The sequence below is a fragment of the Thermobia domestica genome, chromosome 9 (genome assembly GCF_964235325.1).
Source record: "Thermobia domestica chromosome 9, izTheDome1.hap1.1, whole genome shotgun sequence".
NCBI lineage: Eukaryota > Metazoa > Arthropoda > Insecta > Zygentoma > Lepismatidae > Thermobia > Thermobia domestica.
In genome coordinates this window covers 35,682,188-35,707,817 of record NC_137462.1, presented here as the reverse complement: position 1 = coordinate 35,707,817, position 25,630 = coordinate 35,682,188, and the positions used below count along the sequence as shown (strand labels likewise).

General features: G+C 36.3%; 1 protein-coding gene across 2 annotated transcripts in view; it reads right to left on the bottom strand.

Moving 5' to 3' along the window:
- Positions 1-22,793, bottom strand: part of LOC145693949 (F-box only protein 39-like) — a 68,738-nt gene extending 45,945 nt beyond the window's left edge. For both annotated transcript variants that reach the window (XM_081770107.1, XM_081770106.1), the window contains exons 1-2: positions 22,205-22,793; positions 19,117-19,281 (exon numbers count right to left, since the gene is read on the bottom strand). In XM_081770107.1, the coding sequence (XP_081626233.1) occupies positions 19,117-19,281; positions 22,205-22,296 (257 nt within the window). In that variant the 5' untranslated portion in view covers positions 22,297-22,793. The remainder of the gene's footprint in view (positions 1-19,116; positions 19,282-22,204) is intronic.
- Between the last annotated feature and the right edge of the window lie 2,837 nt (positions 22,794-25,630).

Genomic DNA, 25,630 nt, shown 5'->3' with positions numbered 1-25,630 from the left:
CGGGTTAGGTTAGATTTCTAACCTGACCTAACTTAACCTAACCTAATCAAATTAGGTTAGGTTAGATTCGGTTATATTAGGTTAGGGTAGATTAGATTAACCTAACCTAACCTAACCTATCCTAACAGAACTTAACCTAATTTGTTATTACATAGCCGGAATCTCTGAAAATTTTAATAATGTTTGCTTTATGTATTTTACTACCTGAAATGTTCTTATTGAGAGGATTGGTTTATGGAAAGTATTTGAATTTCACGTTTCAATGAAAGTGCAACGACAAAAATCCATAATGCCACCCCTTTCCCACGCCCAAAGAGGATGGATTTGGTTTTAAACGGTATCGGAATGGTCACTTTTCATTTCAGTGACCCTGAAAATTATGGACTGGACACCAATTTCGGATGTTTTTGATTATTTGCCACATCCTTCCTATCTCCTCTCATCACGAGCGAAAAAAATGATAAGATCCTAAGTTAGGCCTGCCTGCATTAAAGTACCAAAAATCGTTAAAGTTGATCGAGGAGAAATTAGCAATCAAACATTGTTACAATGAATAGAAAATGCCCCTTCCCCTTAAAACGGAAATTTTCATAAACAATCGGACATGTTTTTCTTTAAGCTTAATGAGGAGTTTATATACCAAGTTTCATCTTTCTGACTTAGAGGTTCGTGAGATACTGTAGTTTAGGTACAAATTTTGAACCCCTTCTACCCCTTAGGATTCGCCCTTTAATCAGAGTAATAAGGGCCAGGTCAACTCATGTACTGTACTAAAAATTATAAAAATCGACCCAAAGCTCTAGAATGAATTAGCAAGTAAGCATTATATTAATTTTTATTTGTATAGATAATTAATCATTATTGACGGTATTTATATATTTATTACATTATATTGTCTCATCTGTGAGTAGAAATAACTCATTATTTGTATTTGGAAAGACAAGGAATATCATAATTATGTTTTGAATTTAGTTTTACGAATAAAGCGCGAAGTGTAACAAGCAGACAAGCGAAAAAAATCTTCACCGATACCTCCACATGACGTCACGGACAGGGAGCCAATCAGAACGCTAATCGCGAACTGGGGCTACCTGTTATTTTATATACCTTGGCGAGATGGGGCGTTACTAACAACACAACATATATATTGCAAGAACGTCGTGGTGCAGTTTCAATTTCTGCGTTCCTTTGTTCAAACATCTAGTTATTGTATTTAACACTGCCGCGGAGTTATTTTTATACCACTAAACGCCGACTCTGTGTCAAATCGGTATCACTAAGCCCATGTTAACCGCAACATCGAATAACACGCTAAAGTGGTAATCATGCTGGGATCACTGATCTGTGATGAAAATTAACTTGTATAACATCATCATTCTTTGGATGACGAATTGGAGGAAACGCTGCGAGATTATACAGTGAGTTCTTATAACAGTCTAGTCCATATATTATTTTAATTTAGAAAACATAGTGCCACATTATGCTTCCTACATGCTACACTATTACTACTACTACTACTACTACTACTACTACTACTACTACTACTACTACTACTACTACTACTACTACTACTAATAATAATAATAATAATAATAATAATAATAATAATAAAATATCTTTAGAGGGCCAAATCAATAACAAGTAACTTATAATTCTTTAACTAATATAAAGAGAATGGTTTCAGCACTTCTCATGACATTTTAATTTTTCGTATTGCATTCAGGCCCGGACTGGCCCAGGTGACCAGGAGAAGATCGCCGCCCAGTCAGGTGCCAAATCAAAAGGGGGGCCAAATGAAAATTTTGATAGAGGACATCAGGAGGAAATGAAAAAAATAGAAAACGTGTGCGACAATTAATATTCTTGTGAAGTCATGGCTGCAATCTGTATACACCAAACTCTTCGAGCGTTGGTTTGGAGGGGTTGATTGAGAATTCGGGGCCAACACAATACGTCATCCGTCGGGATCAACCAGTAGCCAGTCCACCCCTGATTGCATTGAAACTTTTACAACTGAATTTCTTTTTATTAACTTTAAAACAGATAAATTCAGGGATTGTTTTGGATTTTAATAACCCTTTCAGCACCGAGAATATCCCTATATGAGACGTAGAATCCCAACTATATGAACTCCCACCAGAAAACAAGGCCATGCCTCTCACACTAAAGGCACGCACGTTAATTATATAACCATGTGGAAGTTTTCAAATATGTTAGAATGTATATATATATATATATATATATATATATATATATATATATATATATATATATATATATATATATATATATATATATATATATATTTGTTTGCTGACAATGAATTATGTAATCTATATAAATAAAAGTGAAAATGACGTAAGTAACAACTCTTGATCCACCCTGCCGATCTCGATCAAATTTTCAACATAGATGAGGTTTTGACCTGGAATGTTTTTTGTCATTTCAACTTAGGAGAAGGGAGGAGGCAAATATTTGAAAATGATCGAAAATGACCGATATTAGTGTCAAATCCATAGTTTTCGGGATCGCTAAGATGAACAGTGACACTTCCAATGCCGTTTATATCATGATTCAGCATCGCAACTTGCGGGTGGGGAAGGGGAAAAGACACAAAAATGATCGAAAATTATCGATATTAGTGCCGAATCCATAGTTTTCGGGGTCGTTAGATAAACAGCGACACTTCCGATACCGTTTAAATCCAAATTCAGCCCCGCAACTTCGGGGAGGGGGATATATATAAAAATGATCGAAAATGACCGATATTAGTATCGAATTCATACTTTACGGGATCGCTGAGATGAACGGTGACACTTCCGATGCCGTTTAAGTTCACATTGAGCCCTTTATGTTCAAAATGAAACGTGTTCTATCTGTATACGAAGAAAGGGTATTCTGCTAGTGTATATATATATATATATATATATGTGTGTGTGTGTGTGTGTGTGTGTGTGTGTTGTTTTTCTGTATTTCAATATATACAAACAGAAATTGATAAATGGCTAATATTTATGTAATATTCATAAAAGTGTTCACGCGATTATTTTGTAACCTAAACTTTTTATCGCTAACATAATCCAACTCGTGAGCTGTTTTACTTCAAAGAACTGATTGTGTTCTGAAAATTGCACAAATATACCTACTATCTACTGTCACAACCACTATCTACTGCTTTGCAGCGCGTTGTTACGATCACAGCGTGGGAGGGGTTAGAACTCAGAGAAAGAGGGGAGGGGTCAAGATCATATTTGGTGGGGTTGACTTTTCATCTTAGGCACGCATACCTACCAACTAACAATTGAAAGCTTGAGGTTGCTGAATGTGGTTATAGGCCTAGTCTTGAGCCTTTGACCAGTTTGCTTTACGCTATCCATCTTTTACTTCTATGTATGACAGGAGGCTTAGTTCCATAGTTTACAACAGTGATGGCATGAGCGCCCGAAGGGCAGAGCAGGGTGGGGCCCTGGCTCACGAAAATGTATTAAATTTCTTAAGATTTTTTTAATACAAATAAATAATATCAAACATAATATAGCAACCAGGGATTTCAGCCCTCCCCCCTAGAAAATTTTCTTCGGGTGCCCATGAGTGATGGCCAATTTCTAATGCATCACTGCCCTCAAGAAAATAAGAATCAAACTTAGGACCATTTTTCAGATTTCTTCCCTCGCCTGAGGCCATGGTTCGCTGAATGTTCATAATTTATACATTTTATGAATATTTGTTGTATCCTTCTTCGTGTTGCATGTGCCTTAAGCTAATTATACACTATCAAATATTCCATCAGATATTGTATAAAATGTTTCAGCAAAGTGGAATTTGAACGTGTGTGATACCAAGTTGTATGCAACTTTTGGATTGGTTACAACATTTGATACAACTGTTCTAAAATAGAACTTGTTCTATTTCTATCAAACATTACATCAAAGAAAACAAACGAAAATCGCTGTGCGGTGGCACTAAAATTGAGTATGGCGTGGACACTGAAGTAGTTGAAATTACTTTGATACAAACTAGCAGTATCCTGTTTTGTGTAACTAAAATTAAAGATATATAATAATAAATACCGCAGGTGGCCTCTCTAAATTGGTGTAGATTAAGAATATTCTGTCATTTTTTTTAAATTCATTTTTCTTGCTTTAAATGATTTCTTAAGACGTTTTTAATATGTTATTACTTCGGTGCATACCTAGATAATTACGTACAGAATGATAATATGCGTGCATCTGATGTATCAGATTATGTGCTATTTGGTTCTCAACATGGTTGATAATGTCCCCAGGGGGCGTTCTTGAAGGGGGCTCTGGAAAAAAGGGGCGATCGGGGGCGATAGACTATGTAGAAGGTGTTGAGATTTCATCGCTTGTTAGACTTTTTCTTAGTATAATTGAACAAAGGGAATTCTGCATCCATATGCATTTCACAAATTTTTGACAACGGGCTGGCAACGGTCCACAAAGACATCGAATGACCGATTTCACAACCATTAAGCTGACGGGGCTGGAACACTTCCCAATCAACTCTGAATTCAGTGGCGGATAATAGTGTTGCAGCGTTAGGCAACGACCAAAGTATTTCAAGAAAAAAATATTATTAGCAGTAATAGTAAAGAACAGGAAAAAATACTTTCTAATACTCCGACATACTTTAAATAACGTATTTTTTTACTTCTACAACTGTAAAATCCATTAATCCGTTTTAAAAAGCGAAAAACAGTCCGTCACAGAGTCTCTAATTTATATTGCGTTGCAGCGAGCATACAACGACCAGATTTCTTTAGCGCGGCAATTGCAGCGAATGTTAAGTCTCCTTTCCCCTATCTCAGTAGTTAAGGGCTCTGGTCGTTGCAGTGCTTCTGCAACAACGCGGCACGGTTTCCAGTGAACGAGAAGGTTTTTCTCGCTAAATAAGATTTCTGAATTTTATTTCACTACCAATTACAAATGGAATTTAATTTTATGCATTGATATTCTTAAATTACGGGACTATACTGAAGCAAATCAATATAATGACAATTTAAAAAAAGTGATTGCAGAATTACAAAATAAGGAAGAAAATATGTAATAGAGTAGAAAACAAATGAAAGTAAATACGCATTTACAAGTTAATTCTTAGCTTATATAGATAATGAAGGCTTCTTGTACAGCAATTTGTGAACCAGATATTAATAACTTAATATATAGAATCCTCCCTCCATAGATAGTATTTTAGTACTTCTTTCATAAATAAGTGTATTTTGTATTCTTGATAACTTTCCACATAAATCTGTATGATGGGAAATGCCACATTGAATTTGGGACTAGTTAGCAATGCTTAGGGGCGCAGGCACAAGGGGGTCCACCCGGTCCGGACCTCCCAAAAATTTTGAAACTCGACTAACATTTGTAGACTTTCTTAACGAACTATATTTGTTTTTTAAGAGAGAAATGATTGTTGCAGGCTAAATATTTTATTTTATGCCTCATCATGTACTCTTTCTTTTCTTATAAAAATAATAGTTCTATCATTTATTTAAAAAATAGGTGACATTAATTAACTACTTATCGCCTTTTCGGGTGGAGAATAAGACAGGTTCGATATTAGATAGACGTATTAGACCCCCTCAAATACTTTGAACCCCTCCCAACAAAAATTTCTGGGTGTAGAACTGGCAATGCAGTTTGTTTTGACGTTCTTTGACTTTTAGCTTCTGTTAAATGCTGATCTTACATCTGGTGGGTTTCAAAGTATACTTTCTAGAACGTATCATATTAATAAGCATTGCTTCGCCTCGTGTGTAACAGGGGCGGATCCAGGGGGGCGATCCGGGCGATCGCCCCCCCCCAGAAGGGGAAACTTTCTTATTTTATATATATAAATAAAACCCATACCAAAGTTTGTAGCCCTTAAAAGTAGCAGTATGACAACCCACCGCCCCCCCAGAAGTCAGTCCTGGATCCGCCCCTGGTGTGTAAGCATATTGTGTTCATCGTGCATTGGTTACAACCAAGATGGATGATTTGGAATGTAGTTTTTCTTTTACTCGCATGTGTAGGTTGGTTCGCAATTCATATACCTCTTTTGTATCAGTTGTCTTTTCTGAATCAGCTGTTTTGAGTTTTAGCAATAGATTTACTTGAGTTGTCTGTTCTCTAATACTGTAAATAACCTACAAATTCTGAATGAATTCTATACCATGTCTTCTGTAAATAACTTTTGAAAAAGAGTAATTTGCCCAGCGAAGAAAAAGCTTGCAATTCAGGTTTAGAAAAAACAAGCAAAGGGCAATTCAGAAGAATATTCGAAAAACTCCGGTTTAAATTCACAGGTGGCAAAAATGTTGTTTGCCACCGGAGCACCTCCCCCTAAATCCAGCCCTGCTACAAAGCATATCACTTCGGGCCCGAGACGGGCTCGGGCCGTAAATTTTTTAATATACAACCATATTTCTCGGTCCTTTTCGGGCCCAACTTTCTAAATATACTGTACAATGATATTTATAGGACCGTTGTTTCTGGAGAACTTTTAAAGCACAATTGCAAAATTAAACCTCTAACTGCTGTAAATAAAGATACAGTTTTGCGTTATTGAGTTTCAGTAATTCGGGCTTATTTCGGGCTCATTTGATTATCACACGAGCTCTGGCCGGGCTCGGGCCTAAATGTTAAAACATATTTCGGACTCGGGTCGGGCCGGGCCGGTCCCGGGCTAAAAAATTCGGCCCGTGCAGACCTTTATAGTGAGGCTATATGTGACATCGAATCCCAAACCACATGAACCCGAGTTGGGGAATGAACCCGATTCTTCAGCACCAAAGGCATGTACGCTATCCACGTAGCCACGAAGGAGCTTCCTTGCAGAATGATCTTGGTAATCAAAAGGTTACAAAAAAAAAAAAAAAAAAAAGAAAAAGAAAAAAAAAGAAAAAAAGAAAATTCAGTTAAAAGTCGATTATCCATTCAAGTAATGTTATATCATGAGTATTCAGATATTCACATTTGAGGAGTGTATTTCCAAAATATGCTGAATCCATTCGATAGAATTCTTCAGAAATGGATAAAAACTGTCTTTTTATATTGAAACACTATGGCAAGTGATATTTCAAACAGAATTTACAACAGAAAATAATGTTTTGACAAAAAAAAAAAAAAATTACAAAATTTAACATAAGAGGTTCCATAGTATACTCTTCCATATTCAATTCAAAATCGGACATTTTTGGATTTAGCATGTTTTGGAAATACACTCCTCATTTCCTGTTACGCCTATGGTTAAGAAAAAAAGTGAACAAATCGTATAGGGCGATTATTAACTTATATTCGCAGGGTGAGTCCCGCCCGCGTAAATCTGTTTTCCCCTATCGATATTATTTAAATGCTCCAGTCTCCCGCAAAACAATGATTGAGTCAATTTAATAAACACGCTAATGTCAATTACTGCAATCATACTTCCGCTACAGAATACATTAGTATCAAGTAACATAAACTGGCCTACTACAATGTATTATCTGTCAGGAAAGTAAATGTACACCTATTTTTCGAGTCTGGCATTCCTGCTCTCTATCCGTGGAGAGTATGAGAATTAAATCAATCAAATGTTTACTGAGGGGCAAAAAGAAAAGTTTAATCTGACTAAGACATTGCAGAGGGACACAAGATGTGAATACGAATAGTGCATAGTGTAAATAAAGGACGACACCAAAAGAGAAAGCCAGAAACAGCTGTTAAACTTAGAAAAAAGAGTAAAAATTGTTGAAGTGGGAACATAAAACACAAATACAACAAATACGCCGACAACTAAACGATCACCATACCATGATCTTGGTGTAGTGGTTAAAGTGCTGGCTTACAAACGCATAGGTCGCCAGTTCGAATCTTCGGTGAGGACATTTTTAAAAATTTTTGTTAATAATATATACAGCTCATGAGAGATGATAAAAGAGGTCGTATTTAGTCTTTCGTAGCAATTATTATTGGTAATGTTTAGTACTGATAATACTTTTTGTCTTTGTGTATTGCTTTTATTCTTTTCTTCATTTCAAAAGAGAAGAATATCCGAACAAATACCACAAAAATTCCTCATATTTTGAATGTAAACGCCATTTGCAATTAGTAAAGAATAAAAATTGAACGTTCCGATGTAGCTGCAAAAAGTAAAAAGACAAACATGGAAGTGGAGTGTTCGAATCCATACTCATGGTTATTAAAAATACAATTTCTACATGCTTTACACCTCCCGACCACGTTTCTACGTTAGCAAGTAAGAGGTTTGTGTTTAGGTTAGGCTGGTCAATACGTTTTGCAAAGGGGCCCGGTTTAGCTCTGACGCACCAAAGGTACGAGAAGGGAGCAAAACACTTTTTCTCTCTCCCTCTGTGTGTCTATTTATCTATCTATCTGTATATATATATATATATATATATATATATATATATATATATATATATATATATATATATATATATATATATATATATAACGCTATTTGTGAATGCCATAACCACCCTAATTTTCAGCGGATTGAGATTAAACTTGGCACAAACATTAACTGTTGAAATATCTTCAGTTCGTTAACCAGAATAATCAGACGAAAATGTTCAAAATGGCGGCCCTTTAAACTCTTAAAAACTTCCAAGGGAACCAAATTTCGCCCATAAATGGGTATTCAGAAAGTTTGAATAACTTTTCCTCTTTTACTGAAATATATGTGTGCAGAGACTTATTGAAATATTGGACCCGATTAATCGCATAAAGAAGGTTCACGCCCTTTCGCTACGGCCAGGCTTTTTTTTTCTTGCAGGAGGGGGTTATTTTCGTATCGGAACAAGATGATTGTTAGTGATATGAAATTACACATTGAAAGTGAAGTAACTTGTGAAACGTGTTATTTGAAAGAATAATATAATAAATGTGCTTTCCTCTAACACAGAGAACTGTAAATCATGCATTTCGAGTTCGGAAGCGTGAATGGCGAGGAGTGTTATTTGATTTGCTTTTTAGTAACACATTGCATTGCAAATAAAGGTAGACAACATTAGTGGTAAGTAAAATAATAATAATAATAATAATAATAATAATAATAATAATAATAATAATAATAATAATAATAATAATAATAATAAAAATAATTGGTGTTTGTGGCAAGGCAATATCTTCCTCAATTCTTCTTCAAACGTAATGATTGTAATGCCATATCTCCCTTACAACCAAATATTAGCAATTTATATCGAGAGAATGGGAAACTGTTGAGTGATGGGAGCAACGTTGGACAGTATGCACTCATAGTACTCAGAAAAATAAGCGATTTCAATGCAAAATGAACGAAGAGTCATTGCCATGGGTAGTCATGGAGCCAAACAGAGCCCTCTTTAGGCAAAATGTCGATAACTTATATCGAGAGAACAGGAGGTGATAGTGAGATGGTACCAACGTTAGACACATCGAAAAAATTAGGGGGCGGGCGCCAGCCAGCCTTACTTATTTCCACATAATAATATAAAATTATGTTGTCGAAATACACACACGAGTTAGCTAGTAATATTTCATATTATTATTATTATTATTATTATTATTATTATTATTATTATTATTATTATTATTATTATTATTATTATTATTATTATTATTATCATCATCATCGACAGCGTCTTTTCATTACGTGTGCATGTTTGACATGAAGCCAAAGAAAAGATCTATCATTCGTAGAAAGAATAAGAATAGCCAGCTACTTTAATTGTGAACGACGGCGAAAAATACGAAAAGAGTGACTACCTTAGCGAAAAAAAAAAACATACTTTCTCTCAAATGGATAAAAAATGAAGCCGAGATAGATTAGAACTCGCATGGACGGCGCGAACAGCCAGTTCATTGTCCACTTCTTTTTTAACTGACTCACCGAACGTGTTTTAGTAACTTACTTATTGCTAATTTTACTTGCTTCACTCGTTTTTCTAATAACTTATAACGACAGGGACACGAACACAGAAACATAAGGAACAGTTAAAAATCATAGATGCTCTCCCGCCGGGAATCGAACCCGGGACACCATACACCAAAGGCGCACGTGCTAGCCACTAGACCAGCGGGGAGGGCACTGCTCACTTTCTGTGTCGTTAGGGATTACGACCACTGTATTGCCAGCTATCACTTCTGTGGGTTGTATACTATGACCACATGTTTCTTCTTTGCTGGAAGAGTTAAACCTACATTCTATGTAATACATGAGGTATTTAGACCTACATGCTCTTCATATAATGTAATAAAAGGGTCATGCTGGGTATAAGAAAAAGAACGTTCCTTGGACAAAACGGAAACTATTGGCATCATAAATATTTATCTACGAGGCATGCGCAGTAGTATATTTCAGAATAGTTAGGGTTTAGTTCAGTAAACGAAGAAAGGGGTATAAAAAAGCAAATATGTCGCGTCAACGAGATCGACCAGAGTTGACAGGCGTAAGCAGATGTGTAGTAATACAACAACTTGGTTAAATTGATAATTGGTTCTTTATTCTGTAGTAGATCGTATCACAACTTTACGGGAGAGCAGAGAAAGACTTTTTAACGCTGTCATATAGTAAACTTTAGTAACACGATCATACAGATACAAATGGATGTAACCGTGAGTACTACAACTTGGATTTAACGAAAGCCGTTTAGATATTCAGTGGTTTGCAGGGTTGTATAAGACACAAAAAGTTAAGACACAATACAATTCTTCATACCTGAGCTTCCAGTAACTAGATACATGCAATTTCTGGATAGATACTGAAACTGCTGTCAGATTTTAATACATGACGTATTGCAGGATACAAAATGCTTTGCATTACTTGTTTGTTTGTAGACAGCTACTAGCTTAGTGTTCTGAAAGGTTGTGTATAAACTAGAGATAGCCAATTCCGGAATTATTAGTTTTCGGACTCCCGAAAGTAAAACCGGACAAATTCCGGAATTCGGAAAATTCCGATTTTGGAATAATTCCGGAATTCGGAAAAATCCGATTTTGGAATAATTCCGGAATTCGGAAAAATCCGGAATTTAGAAATTTCTGATTTCGTTTACATTCCGGAATTCGGAACAATCCGGATTTATTTCGAAATCCGGATTTTTTCTCAATTCCGGATTCTTCCCGAATTCTTCTGAATTATGGATTTTAACTGAATTTCATAATTTTCCGAAATCTGGAAAGTGAAAGTTCCGCTTCCAAAAAATGAATTTATTTTGGTTAATATGAATCGTGGTGGAAATAAGTCTTTGACCAGGTAATGGCGACTGCTTTGAAAGAAATAGAGAGTATGAGAATTCAATCTGTCATATTTGTAGTTTCGTGTGGAGAAAAAACAAACTTGTGAACCAACGGTTTAAGAACAACTCAAGTTATTAATGTAAACTTTTCCGACATTATAAAAGAAATACGAAAGACATTTTGAATCGAAGAAATATAACATACAAGTTTGCAAGCGGAGACAAGAAACCTAACGTAACCAGACTAAAGACGAATCCTTTACCGCGTAGCGATCAAGGTCAAGCTGTTTTCCAGGGCGAGTTTCGAGTTGAGTCGAGTTTGATAATGGCTCGCTCGCTCGTTCAGCTCGTTTTAACTCTTTTTTAAATAAAGGCCTGATTAGACTGGAAAGCGAAAGCCAAGAGAAATGTAAGCACTAATGTGGAATACTTTTTAGTGTTACTCACGACATGGGTGCGTCTCGTCTCGTAATTTTAGTGCATCTCGTGGGGCACTTTTTGTGTATCTCGTCTCGTCTAGATAACGAGAAGACAATATTTTTTTTATTATTACGAGACAGCTTCAAATGTCGTAATCACCAATATAAGTATATACTGTTGTTCTTAAAATCAAGGCTGAGACCTTCACTGTCGAATTTTTGAGCCCAAGCAGAAGACCAACTCGGGTAGCGATATCAACCGGCTCGGCTCGTATCAACTGAGCGAACAGCTCGAGTCGGCTCGGTTGGGATGAGCCGATGACCCGAGCCGGCTCAGTTGGAACGAGCCATCGACTCAGCTCAATTGAGCCGATGGCTCGAGCTTTCTCGGTTGGGATGGGTCCCTTTCTCGGCTCATGTGAATCAGTTCAACCCAGCTAAGTTGAAATTAGTCCATCGGCACGTTTCGATTCAGCTCAACTAAGCCGATGGCTCAAAACGGCTCGGTTGGTTGAGCTGTTGCCTCGGCTCATTTCTTCGTTCGGTTTGATAGTGAATGAGCTGTAAGCCGAGCCGCTCGAGCCGTTGATAAGCCTACACCCGGTCCCAGCTATTTTGAACATGTTTGGCTGAAGCCTATAACTTTTAACAATTTTTGGCTCGAGCCCGAAAACTTGCCCCTTCGGAACTCAAACCCAGAACGTGACCGATGTCCTTCCCTCTGAAGACTTCTCGACGACCGAGATCGACAGTCAATTAGCTTTTACTATTCAGATACAAACCGTATATCTTTTAAAGATTATACACGGTGTTGATATAATAATAATAATAATAATAATAATAATAATAATAATAATAATAATAATAATAATAATAATAATAATAATAATAATAATAATAATAAAAGTTTTAAGCTTGCCGTTGAAATTTGGCAAAACTTACTTAAAAGTAGAGATTTCGGGGAAAGGGTTCCGTACCTTCAAGACACTGGCGTAGGGAAGGGGGGGGGGCCGGAGAAGCCGGCCAGTTTCAAAGAGGTCCGACAATGTACTTTGGTATTTTGATGTTTGTAATTTTTTGTATATTTTTATGTTTATATATTTTTTGTTTGTAATTTTTCTATATGTGCCTATAACAGCACTTGCCCCCCCCCCAAAACACACATCCTGGCTACGCTACTGCTTCAAGACACACCTCTGCAACTACCAACATTTTAAACTACAACGTACCATTGAAGTTTCATGTAGGAAGTATTCTACTGTATGTTTTCAGGAAAATAACTAATAAATATAACTGAATATCACGCAACAGTAAGGCATATAATAAACTAATTTTTAGGATATGCAGAGGTAAATATAAAAGCTTTGCTACAAAACACCTACACAGAGCTCTGAAATATAATGTAACGAAATAGCCTATGAGATTCAGTCTACATACCAATTGTTCCTTAAAGAATGGACATACACTATTTCGAGAATCGAGACAAGACGGGAAATGTTTATGACACTTTTCGTCTCGTCTCGATTCTCATCTCCAAAGCGAGACGAAAATTTTGAGTTAGCCTTGTCCCGTCTCGAATGTAAAATGTTAATTCTCATGTTATTTTGTTTGTTTTAGAAACGAGATGAGAAATTCCTCTTCTCGTGGGCAACATTAAACCAAACCGAAATATTCTTTCCAAATGTCACGTTTCTGCTTGTAATGGTATGACCTGAAATATAATTACTCCTAGCTTTTAATCTTCTACGAGGTAATAATAATAATAATAATAATAATAATAATAATAATAATAATAATAATAATAATAATAATAATAATAACAATTATTATTATTATTATTATTATTATTATTATTATTATTATTATTATTATTATTATTATTATAATTATTATTATTATTATTATTATTCCTGGAGATTTGTTAGTTCAAATATTGAAACATCCGAGTATTCAAATATCTGAATATAATAAAACGTATGTTATCGCTGATCAATCGCCATCAAAAATCCTAAAGTAAAAAAAAAAAAAAAAAAAAAATTACAACGTGCATTCGCACAAGCACCTTGACCATTGAACCGCGATCGCTACGCGATAAAAGATTTGTTTTTCGTCTGGTTACGTTAGGTTTCTTTGTCTCCGCTTGCAAACTTGTATGTTATATTTCTTTGATTCAAAATGCCTTTCGTATTTCTTTTATGAAGTCGGAAAAGTTTACATTAATAACTTGAGTTGTTCTTAAACCGCTGTTTCACAAGTTTGTTTTTTCTCCACACGAAACTACAAATATGACAGATTGAATTCTCATACACCCCATTTCTTTCAAAGAAGTCGCCATTACCTGGTCAAAGACTTATTTCCGCCACGATTCATATTAACTAAAATAAATTCATTTTTCGGAAGCGGAACTTTCACTTTCCGGATTTCGGAAAATTATGAAATTCAGTTAACCTCCGGAATTCAGAATAATTTCGGAACTCGGAAACAATCCGGAATTTAGAAAATTCCAGAATTGAGAAAAACTCCGGATTTCGAAAAAAATCGGATTTTTCCGAATTCCGGAATGTAAACGAAATCAGAAATTTCTAAATTCCGGATTTTTTCGAATTCCGGAATTATTCCAAAATCGGAATTTTCCGAATTCCGGAATTTGTCCGGTTTTACTTTCGGGAGTCCGAAAACTAATAATTCCGGAACTGACTATCCCTAGTTTATACACAACCTTTCAGAACACTAAGCTAGTAGCTGTCTACAAACAAACAAGTAATGCAAAGCATTTTGTATCCTGCAATACGTCATGTATTAAAATCCGACAGCAGTTTCAGTATCTATCCAGAAATTGCATGTATCTAGTTACTGGAAGCTCAGGTATGAAGAATTGTATTGTGTCTTAACTTTTTGCGTCTTATACAACCCTGCAAACCACTGAATATCTAAACGGCTTTCGTTAAATCCAAGTTGTAGTACTCACGGTTACATCCATTTGTATCTGTATGATCGTGTTACTAAAGTTTACTATATGACAGCGTTAAAAAGTCTTTCTCTGCTCTCCCGTAAAGTTGTGATACGATCTACTACAGAATAAAGAACCAATTATCAATTTAACCAAGTTGTTGTATTACTACACATCTGCTTACGCCTGTCAACTCTGGTCGATCTCGTTGACGCGACATATTTGCTTTTTTATACCCCTTTCTTCGTTTACTGAACTAAACCCTAACTATTCTGAAATATACTACTGCGCATGCCTCGTAGATAAATATTTATGATGCCAATAGTTTCCGTTTTGTCCAAGGAACGTTCTTTTTCTTATACCCAGCATGACCCTTTTATTACATTATATGAAGAGCATGTAGGTCTAAATACCTCATGTATTACATAGAATGTAGGTTTAACTCTTCCAGCAAAGAAGAAACATGTGGTCATAGTATACAACCCACAGAAGTGATAGCTGGCAATACAGTGGTCGTAATCCCTAACGACACAGAAAGTGAGCAGTGCCCTCCCCGCTGGTCTAGTGGCTAGCACGTGCGCCTTTGGTGTATGGTGTCCCGGGTTCGATTCCCGGCGGGAGAGCATCTATGATTTTTAACTGTTCCTTATGTTTCTGTGTTCGTGTCCCTGTCGTTATAAGTTATTAGAAAAACGAGTGAAGCAAGTAAAATTAGCAATAAGTAAGTTACTAAAACACGTTCGGTGAGTCAGTTAAAAAAGAAGTGGACAATGAACTGGCTGTTCGCGCCGTCCATGCGAGTTCTAATCTATCTCTGTTTGTTTTTTTTTATCCATTTGAGAGAAAGTATTGTTTCTTTTCGCTACAGACAGAGGCGGATCCAGGACCGACTTCTGGGGGGGGCGGTGGGTTGTCATACTGTTACTTTTAAGGGCTCCAAACTTTGAGATGGGTTTTATTTATATATATAAAATGAAAAAAGTTTCCTCTTCTGGGGCAACGATTGCCCCGATCGTCCCCCCCTGGATCCGCCCCTGGCTACAGGTAATCACTCTTTTCGTATTTTTCGCTGTCGTCCACAGTTAAAGTAACTGACTACTCTTATTCTTTCTACGAATGATGGATCTTCTCTTTGGCTTCATGTCAAACATGCACACGTAATGAAAAGACGCTGTCGATAATAATAATAATAATAATAATAATAATAATAATAATAATAATATGAAATATTACTAGCTAACTCGTGTGTGTATTTCGACAATATAATTTTATATTATTATGTGGAAATAAGTAAGGCTGGCTGGCGCCCCCCCTAATTTTTTTTCGATGCGCCTTATGGGTCCACGGTGTCCGACGTTGGTACCATCTCACTATCACCTCCTGTTCTCTCGATATAAGTTATCGACATTTTGCCTAAAGAGGGCTCTGTTTGGCTCCATGACTACCCATGGCAATGACTCTTCGTTCATTTTGCATTGAAATCGCTTATTTTTCTGAGTACTATGAGTGCATACTGTCCAACGTTGCTCCCATCACTCAACAGTTTCCCATTCTCTCGATATAAATTGCTAATATTTGGTTGTAAGGGAGATATGGCATTACAATCATTACGTTTGAAGAAGAATTGAGGAAGATATTGCCTTGCCACAAACACCAATTATTATTATTATTATTATTATTATTATTATTATTATTATTATTATTATTATTTTACGTACCACTAATGTTGTCTACCTTTATTTGCAATGCAATGTGTTACTAAAAAGCAAATCAAATAACATTCCTCGCCATTCACGCTTCCGAACTCGAAATACATGATTTACAGTTCTCTGTGTTAGAGGAAAGCACATTTATTATATTATTCTTTCAAATAACACGTTTCACAAGTTACTTCACTTTCAATGTGTAATTTCATATCATCACTAACAATCATCTTGTTCCGATACGAAAATAACCCCCTCCTGAAAAAAAAAGAAAAAAAAAAGAAGCAGCCTGACCGAAGCGAAAAGGCGTGAACCTTCTTTATGCGATTAATCGGGTCCAATATTTCAATAAGTCTCTGCACACATATATTTCAGTAAAAGAGGAAAAGTTATTCAAACTTTCTAAATACCCATTTATGGGCGAAATTTGGTTCCCTTGGAAATTTTTGGGAGTTTGAAGGGCCGCCATTTTGAACATTTTCATCTGATTATTCTGGTTAACGAACTCATCAAGATATTTCAACAATTAATGTTTGTGTTAAGTTTCGTCTCAATCCGCTGAAAATTAGGGTGGTTATGGCATTCACAAATAGCGTTATATATATATATATATATATATATATATATATATATATATATATATATATATATATATACACAGATAGATAGATAAATAGACACACAGAGGGAGAGAGAAAAAGTGTTTTGCTCCCTTCTCGCACCTGTGGTGCGTCAGAGCTAAACCGGGCCCCCTTTGCAAAACGTATTGACCAGCCTAACCTAAACACAAACCTCTTACTTGCTAACGTAGAAACGTGGTCGGGAGGTGTAAGGCATGTAGAAATTGTATTTTTAATAACCATGAGTATGGATTCGAACACTCCACTTCCATGTTTGTCTTTTTACTTTTTGCAGCTACATCGGAACGTTCAATTTTTATTCTTTACTAATTGCAAATGGCGTTTACATTCAAAATATGAGGAATTTTGGTGGCATTTGTTCGGATATTCTTCTCTTTTGAAATGAAGAAAAGAATAAAAGCAATACACAAAAAGTATTATCAGTACTAAACATTACCAATAATAATTGCTACGAAAGATTAAATACGACCTCTTTTACCATCTCTCATGAGCTGCATGTATTAATAACAAAAAAAAAATTAAAAATGTCTTTAGCGAATATTCGAACTGGCGACCTTTGCATTTGTAAGCCAGCACCTTAATCACTACACCAAGATCATGGCATGGTGATCGTTTAGTTGTCGGCGTATTTGTTGTATTTGTGTTTTATGTTCCCACTTCAACAATTTTTACTCTTTTTTCTAAGTTTAACAGCTGTTTCTGGCTTTCTCTTTCGGTGTCGTCTTTTATTTACACTATGCACTATTCGTATTCACATCTTGTTTCCCTCTGCAATGTCTTATTCAGATTAAACTTTTCTTTTTGCCCCTCAGTAAACATTTGATTGATTTAATTCTCATACTCTCCATGGATAGAGAGCAGGAATGCCAGACTCGAAAAATAGGTGTACATTTACTTTCCTGACAGATAATAAATTCATGTAGTAACTTTGTAGTAGTGTTCAGGAGAAAAATCACCTATCTTTGAAAAGCTCAATCCCACGAAAGCTGTAAATGAGTCTGTCCAAATTTTGTTCCATGGTAAATGTTTCCAACGCCCTTATTCCCCCACCCCCACTCTACCCCCGAAAAATAAGTAGTCGTATAGCTGACTTAAACACTTTATCCAAAATATGAGTGTAAAAAAACGTAAGTAGAAACTGTAGTCATGCATCACTATGTCAGTAAGACCTGTTTTGTAGCGGTACTCTATACTGTGATCGAGGGGGCGCGGTGGCTCAGTGGTAGAGCGTTCACCTCCGGTGCTTGGGGTCCCTGGTTCGATCCCAGCTCGCGCCGTGTGAACTTTGTGGTGGACAAACACCGTGCTCGTGGGTTTTCTCGGGGTTCTCCCGTTTCCTCCCACTTTCTTCATTCCACCATTTCATTCATTTCTCATAATCACCGTCTCCTTTAGCCTAACCGGCATAACTGTGGGACGTAAAACTCAAAGATTTCATTTCTATACTGTGATCCTTCTAAGATTGATTTATTTTCTTTTTTGTTAATACAACTCACATGGTGTTACAAGTAAATTAATTTATTGGATATTGACTGACGATATTTGTAACATTTGCATTTAGACTACGTATAACGTAAATTGTACATCGTACTAGTCAATATCAAGATTATTACAGAATGTTTCCTTTATACCAATGTGAGCACTACCATACCAGAGTCTTTGCTTCTCTCTTTCTCTTTTTCAAAAACGATATATTTAAAACTATTAGTAACATTGGTGTTGTTTAGGAAGGTCTCTATCGACTGAGTTATGAAGAATTTGTGAAACTCAATATCAATACATGACTAAAGCACAAATTTCCAGTGAGTATCTTTTCTAAGTAAGAAATTATTATTCTTTCCACGGTTTCGTTCATCATGCGTCTTTACAAGCGATACACCAATCCCGTTCCTCAACTACTTTCAATGTGTCCAGCAAATGAAATTGGCCTTTTCCTTCGTATCTCCTCTGTTTCAAATTGGCCGCTCCACACTACTGTCAATTAGCGGCCGATCTAATAGTAAGCCCGGTCCTTCACGATTCGGTATTGCATAAAGTTGCAAAACACAAAAAACTACAAAAAAATGAATGGTTAATTTGGTGTGCTGTGCTGGGTTTGAGGCAGCAATGATCTATATCGAATTCTTTAAATATTATACGAAATTTTGCCAGAAGTAAGTTGCACTAAATGTTGACATACCTATGATCAGTCCATGGTCGTATATCCTCGCTGAAATAGCCTTGAATGTCAAGGATCATTGCTTTGCCAAAGATCTTCTCACTAAGAGCATCTAAAAGTTCAATTCCTTCATTTGCTCTCAGTTTGGCATCCCCTAGTCTCAAGTCTAGCATATCCTCCTCATCACTGTAATGAAAAATTGTAAAGTTCAATACAATATTTGGTTTAATTTCCTTCTGCAAATGTTCAGTTAGATATATAGGTAGTATTGCCCACTAGAGCAGACGGGATGGGAAATAAAAATTTCTCGTTTCGTCTCGTAAATTTTGTATAACTCTCGTCTCGTCTCGAAACTGGAAGAATTCTTTCTCGTTAGGATTAGGAATTAGATTTTTGGACTTTCGAGACTTATGGTCTTGTTAACCCGTCACGTATGATGTATGCGGTTCCTTGGCGATCATACGTTATGTAGAACTGCAGAGGAAGAAAGGAATGGGGAAGGATGAAAGCAGCCTGGGACCATTAAGTTAGGTACCATCCCGACATTTGCCTGGTATGAATGAGTGAAACTCAGGAAAAACTTCAGTCAGGAAATTAAAAAAAGACCCAAGAAAAATTTAGAAGGCTTTCAAATTATCCAATGAATGAGAATATAGGAATGAACATCATCTATATATATTAATGATTAGAAGTAATCTAATTTCTGTGAAGAAAACGTAACGTTACATAGTGTATGCGACTAATAAACAAAACTAAGCTGTTATTGACGTTTTGCTATAATGACTGACCATAGTTTGAAAAAAAAAAAAAAGATGTCAGTTGGATTTTGGTTCAAATTTAACAAATTTTACTTGCTCTGTTAACTCTCTTCTTGGCAATGTATCCTTTGAGATACACAATGTTTTTAATTTTTTGGTTACTTTGTGACTATCTATTCTTGGCAATGTATCCTATGGGATACATTACATCACAGCCTTGTCTAAATAAAACATGTAACTAAAATATGCAATTATGTCTTATTTTACAACTATTTGACACGGAAATCGCATGCAGTATTTTTTTCTGAGCAACGCAGGTCTTCTTACCAAGAAAAGGGTTAAATACGGATAAGAAAATATTCATTTAGTGTACTATTTGTAGATTATGTTTCCCAGAACCCCACCGTGGTACTCCTTGATTTTTACATAAAATTTACTTTGTAACATGTATCTACTTTCAATAGCTAGATTTTCAAATTTATACTCAATACTCATTACCCAAGAGCTCAAACCCAAATCAGTTGTTATTACAAAAAAAAAAAAAAAAAAAAAAAAAGTATTTAGTAAACAATTTTTATCATTACTTCTATATTGTATACTTATTTGCTGATATCTACCTGTAATTTGATAGACCTAATAGGAATATACGTATTGTAGATATTGAAGATCTGATAAGTAGTGTTCGCTTTGTAATTTATGATCATCAATCTAGTTTGTGTGTTTTATTTATTTATTTTTAAGGTTACAATGGCTACTTCGATCGGTATTCTTACACAGAACGAGAAATTACACTCTATTACTTTTAGCAAAATGGGTCCAAACTTCCCTAAGCCTAAGTTAACCCGACCCTACGCTATCCTACTTATTTCTACCTTACCCTACTCTACTAAACCCTTTTAAAACGGTCCTACTTATCGATGTGCAGCTGAAGCGTGTATTGCCGTTTATCCCTCCGCTGCAAAAAAGGAGTCTTTGTACCGTAGAGTAGGCCCAAGATGTTAAGGCTTAAGTTAGGTTTGTGGATCTACTTTTCGCCACTGAACCCAAAATGAAATTGTTGAATGGCGCGTTTTGTGCACAAGGAACCTGGTCTTTTTTTCCTTTTCTTTGTTATTTCGGATGTACAGTCATGTCCAAAATGATTGTTGCATATCTGTAACCAGGCCCATATCCACGGGGGGCGAGGGGGGCCAGGCCCCCCTAAACTTTGGCTGGTCCCCATAAAATTTCACGATAGGCTTGCAAATGAACTATAATATGGTGATGAAGTATAATATGATTGGGTCGGGCCCCCCTAACTTCTACCGCCCCCCTAAATTTTTGGGCTGGGTACGGGCCTGTCTGTAACTGTCTTCTTGTAAGAATATATTTTGATAATGATTTTGTAGGGTATTTTTAATACTGATACTATGTGTATAATCGGGAAAGGTATATTTGTGGTAAATTTCATAGGAAAATAATTATAAATACGAAAATTAGAATGAGTAAAACAAAATGTTGCAAAATGGACAAGAAAGTTTTATTTCGTTTTATTGTTCTTATTTACTATTCTTTTGACATTAAATTTGCCACCTTACATGTCTTTGTCGATTATACACATACTAACATGAATTCGCTATCAAATTATATTCCTACAACAACATATTTATAGATATGCAACAATAATTTTGGACATGAATGTACTTCCAATTCATTTTCTATCTGAAGGTTCTTCGAGAGCTTAAAGAATGTATCTCCAGATATTGTAAATAATTCTTATAATGTGAAAATCAGTGTTCATTTTTCGATGTACTTGGGGGCAGTAGCGTCATTTCAGATTTGGTTTTTTGGGGGGGGCAAGACCCCTTGATATAAGTAAAATTTCGCGTTTTTCACTTACTCCTATTCTATTGATAAAATCTATATAAATCTCAAACTCAGGTGGGGCAAATGCTCCTCCCTGCCTCCCTAAATGACGCCCCTGCTTGGGGGCCGCGGTGGCTCAGTAGTAGAGCGTTCACCTTTGATGTATGGAGTCCTTCGTTCGACCCCAGCTCGCGCCAAGTGAGCTTTGTAGTGTTTCTTGGGGTTCTCTCTTCCCTTCCACTTTCTTCATTTCACTATTTCCTTCATTTCTCATCATCACTGTCTCCTTTAGCCTAACCGGCATAAGCGTGGGACGTAAAACTTAAAGATTTCGGCTTAAGTTTAGAGTTGCCCCTCCAGTCTGAAAATACCATACGAAGCAAATATGTGGAAATATTACGAACATTACGGGAAAGGCACTGCAAAAAGAAATTTTGGATAATGTTCAATAACTTGACCTGCACGTAAAAAATTATATCAAAAACCAAACGGTGTAGCTAACATACATGAGAAATTTATAAAGCGAGGTGATAAGTCTCTTTCGTTTCCTATCTTCCATCCAAAATCTTCTTGCACACAAACCATGTATAACCATCATCTTTCAGGTTTAACTAATATTATAAATTGATAATCAAACTAAAACATTCACTATTATACAACAAATGTAACTTTTGTTTTCTTTGCCACTTTTATCTTTTTCTTCTTCTTTAATTTCACGAAACTGCCTCATTGTATAAAATATATTTCTTTGCACAAAATGTACTATATTCACTTTTCACTTTTCTCCCTTACGGGAGATTTATAGTCGTAGAGACATGTGGACTGTTTACTAAGTTTGTTTTGAATAAAAGTTATTTGAATTGCATATCTGTATTAGAATGGCACGTGCCAAAATGGCCGAAGTTGCCTGTTTTAAATAAACTTGTTTATCACACTTTCAATGTAATAAGGAGGGATAAGCGGCGCATGTAAATATTAAAATAGAAAGACATTGTATTAAATAGCAAAATTGTCAAAAGTAATAAATTGTAAATCGTAAAAAAATGAAGAAAAACTGAGAGCAAATACTCCCCAATACTTAGGTTTACAGCGCCATCTCTTATCTACTATATTCTTTTCCTTGCAATAAGTAACAAACAATAGATGTCTCCTTTAAATCTTGTGTGTGTGTTCCAACGTAACTCTGGAAATCCTGGAGCAATTTCAACCAAACTTGGTACACATACAAGGGCGCCCATGTTGTGGTTTCCAAGGGGGGCAAGTATAAGCGACATTTAAAATATAGTTTCAAATTTTGCTGTAACTAATTTAAAAATTCTATTGGGTTTTCAAAATTCAAAAGTACAATTTCCTCTTGGGGGGGGGGGGGCGAGCGCCCACCTTGTTCCCCTGATGGACGCCCTTGTACACATATTACTTACAGATGCAGTCTCGGAAAGAGTATATTGTCGGGGTAAAACCCCCTAGGGAGAAGGGAAAGGAGGAGACATTAAAATGATCGAAAACGACCAATATTAGTATAAAATTCATAGTGTTCGGGGTTCATGAGCTGATTGGTGACAATTTCGATGCTCTTTAAGTCTACGTTCAGCTCCAAAGTGAGGATAAGTACCCTTGCATACCTAAGGGGAGGGTATACTTATAAGAATGGTCGAAAACGGCCGATAGAATAGATTCAATAGACTATTTTATTGCCATTGAGCTTTACAAGCAATAGACAACGTACATATATTAGTGTCGAATCCATAGTTTTTCGCTACGATGGACAGTCACACCTCTGATTCCGTTTAAATGCAAATTCAGCCTCCATTAGTGCTCCCGAGGGAGGTGTGAATTGCTGACATAAAAATAAGTAAAAATAACCGATATTAATGTCGAATACATACGGTAGCTTGTTGGATCCCTAAGTTGATTTGTGGCAGATACGATTACCTTTAAGTTCAAGTTGAACCTCTAGTAGTGGTGAGATCCCCTAGTACACTTAGGGAGAGTGGAAGGGGGTAACATATCAAATGATAGAAAACAACCGATATTAGTATAGAGTTCATAGTTTGCGGGGTCGCTGAGATGAATAACGACATTTCCGATGCTGTTTAAGGGGATTCAAATATTTCACACAAACCTATTCTTTCCGTACGAAGAACGGGTATTTCAGCTAGTAATAATATAAAAACGAAACATAAACAAGGGAAGGTTTCCTGGTTCCCTTTATGTGGGCCAACAAGGTTTATGACTTTTTAACAAACCCATGTTCCTATGTCATAAATCGATGAGCATTAGTTCAAAAGTAATGGAAAAGGTATTAACATGATAATAGAGATAGGGTATTCTAGAGAGAACCGGAAGTAGACTTTGAATCTGACCTATGATATATTAAATTACGCTAACTTAACAGTATAGCACGAATTGGTATTCTATGGAAGGAAGAGAAAAGGGGCTGGTAAAATAGGGGAATAACAGGTGATGACGTCATTGGGGAAGAGAAGGAAGGAGAGTGATTATTATCACGTGATGATGGCATAATATATAGGGAGATCTTAGGTTGACAAAACCAGAGCACCACACAATATGACGTCACTAAATGTGATAGTAAGTTGAGCAGTGTTTGCAACTCATTTGGTGTCAACTTATTAATTTTATACTAGAGTAATAGACCGGTAAAGAAAATATGTTTAAAAATGATTATCTGTTAATGAAGTAATATACTTAAAGATATATTTGTATGAAAACATAGCATCTCCACACGCGAAATTTGATGATGTGCTCCGCGAAAGATTTGTTGCCACAAAAAATTTGGAGATCCACAATATATAATTGACATAAAAATTAATGATAGGTGTACATCATATTAATATGTGACAGGCCCGTATCCATGAGGTTTAGGGGGCGGGCCCCCTCTAAATTTTTACTGGTCCCCTAAAATTTTCACAGTACGCTTGCAAATGAACTATAACAGGGTGCAAAATTTCAAAGTCAGACGCACTCGCCAATCAAAAAATAATGGTGGCCAGTATCTCTCACGTACAAATTGAGATGTCCCGCCCTCCCCCCAAACGGCCTTTGATTTGACAAAGAAAGACTTCACACTCCATGTTTTCTCTCACTCAGTGACAATTATTTTCTTACGAAACAGAAAATGCGCTGCCCTGTGAGTTCAGGCAGAAACCATTCCTACTGAACACTGGTCACCAGCTCTAAATTTCTAGTCGCCAATGGGAACTTGGCGACCGGAAAATTTGTGCAATGAGCTATAATATGATGATTAAGTATAATACGTTTGGATTGGAACCCCCTCCGAAACTTCCATCAGGCTTTCCCTAGATTTTTGGGCTGGCTACCAGCCTACTATATTTTTCGGGTTCTGTAGGATTACGGGGGACCAAAACTACGTAAAAACACAATGTTTATAGGTGGAATGAGTTCATGTTGCGGAAAGATAATTGATATTGATATGTGAGTAATTTGTGAACTGAGTAGACTGGAAACGCCGTGTGCGGAATGGAAAATTTTAAATTACTATTTGCTATTAATTATAATGGACGAATACAACGTGCATTGCGGCGTTCTAACCCGACTTCGCTTGCTAGCGCTCGCTGGTCAATATTTATTTATTTATTTATTGATACAAGTCATGGAAATTACCGGCATCTATGGCCTTAAGCACGTCACGTTGGAGGGTTGACATCCTCGGCGAGCACACAATCACGGTACGCAGGAGGGATATAAGGAACGGATAAGGAAAGAAGCGGCCTGAGGCCTATAAATTAGATACCATCCCGGCATTTACCTGGTGTGAATGAGGAAATCCCAGGAAAAACTCATTTAGGATAGCTAGCCTGAAAAAGCTGTTACACCTTTTCGACCGACTGACCCTGCCGGAAATCGAGCCCAGGACCAAAGGTGAGAGCATTAGCGACTACTCATGCTCAGCA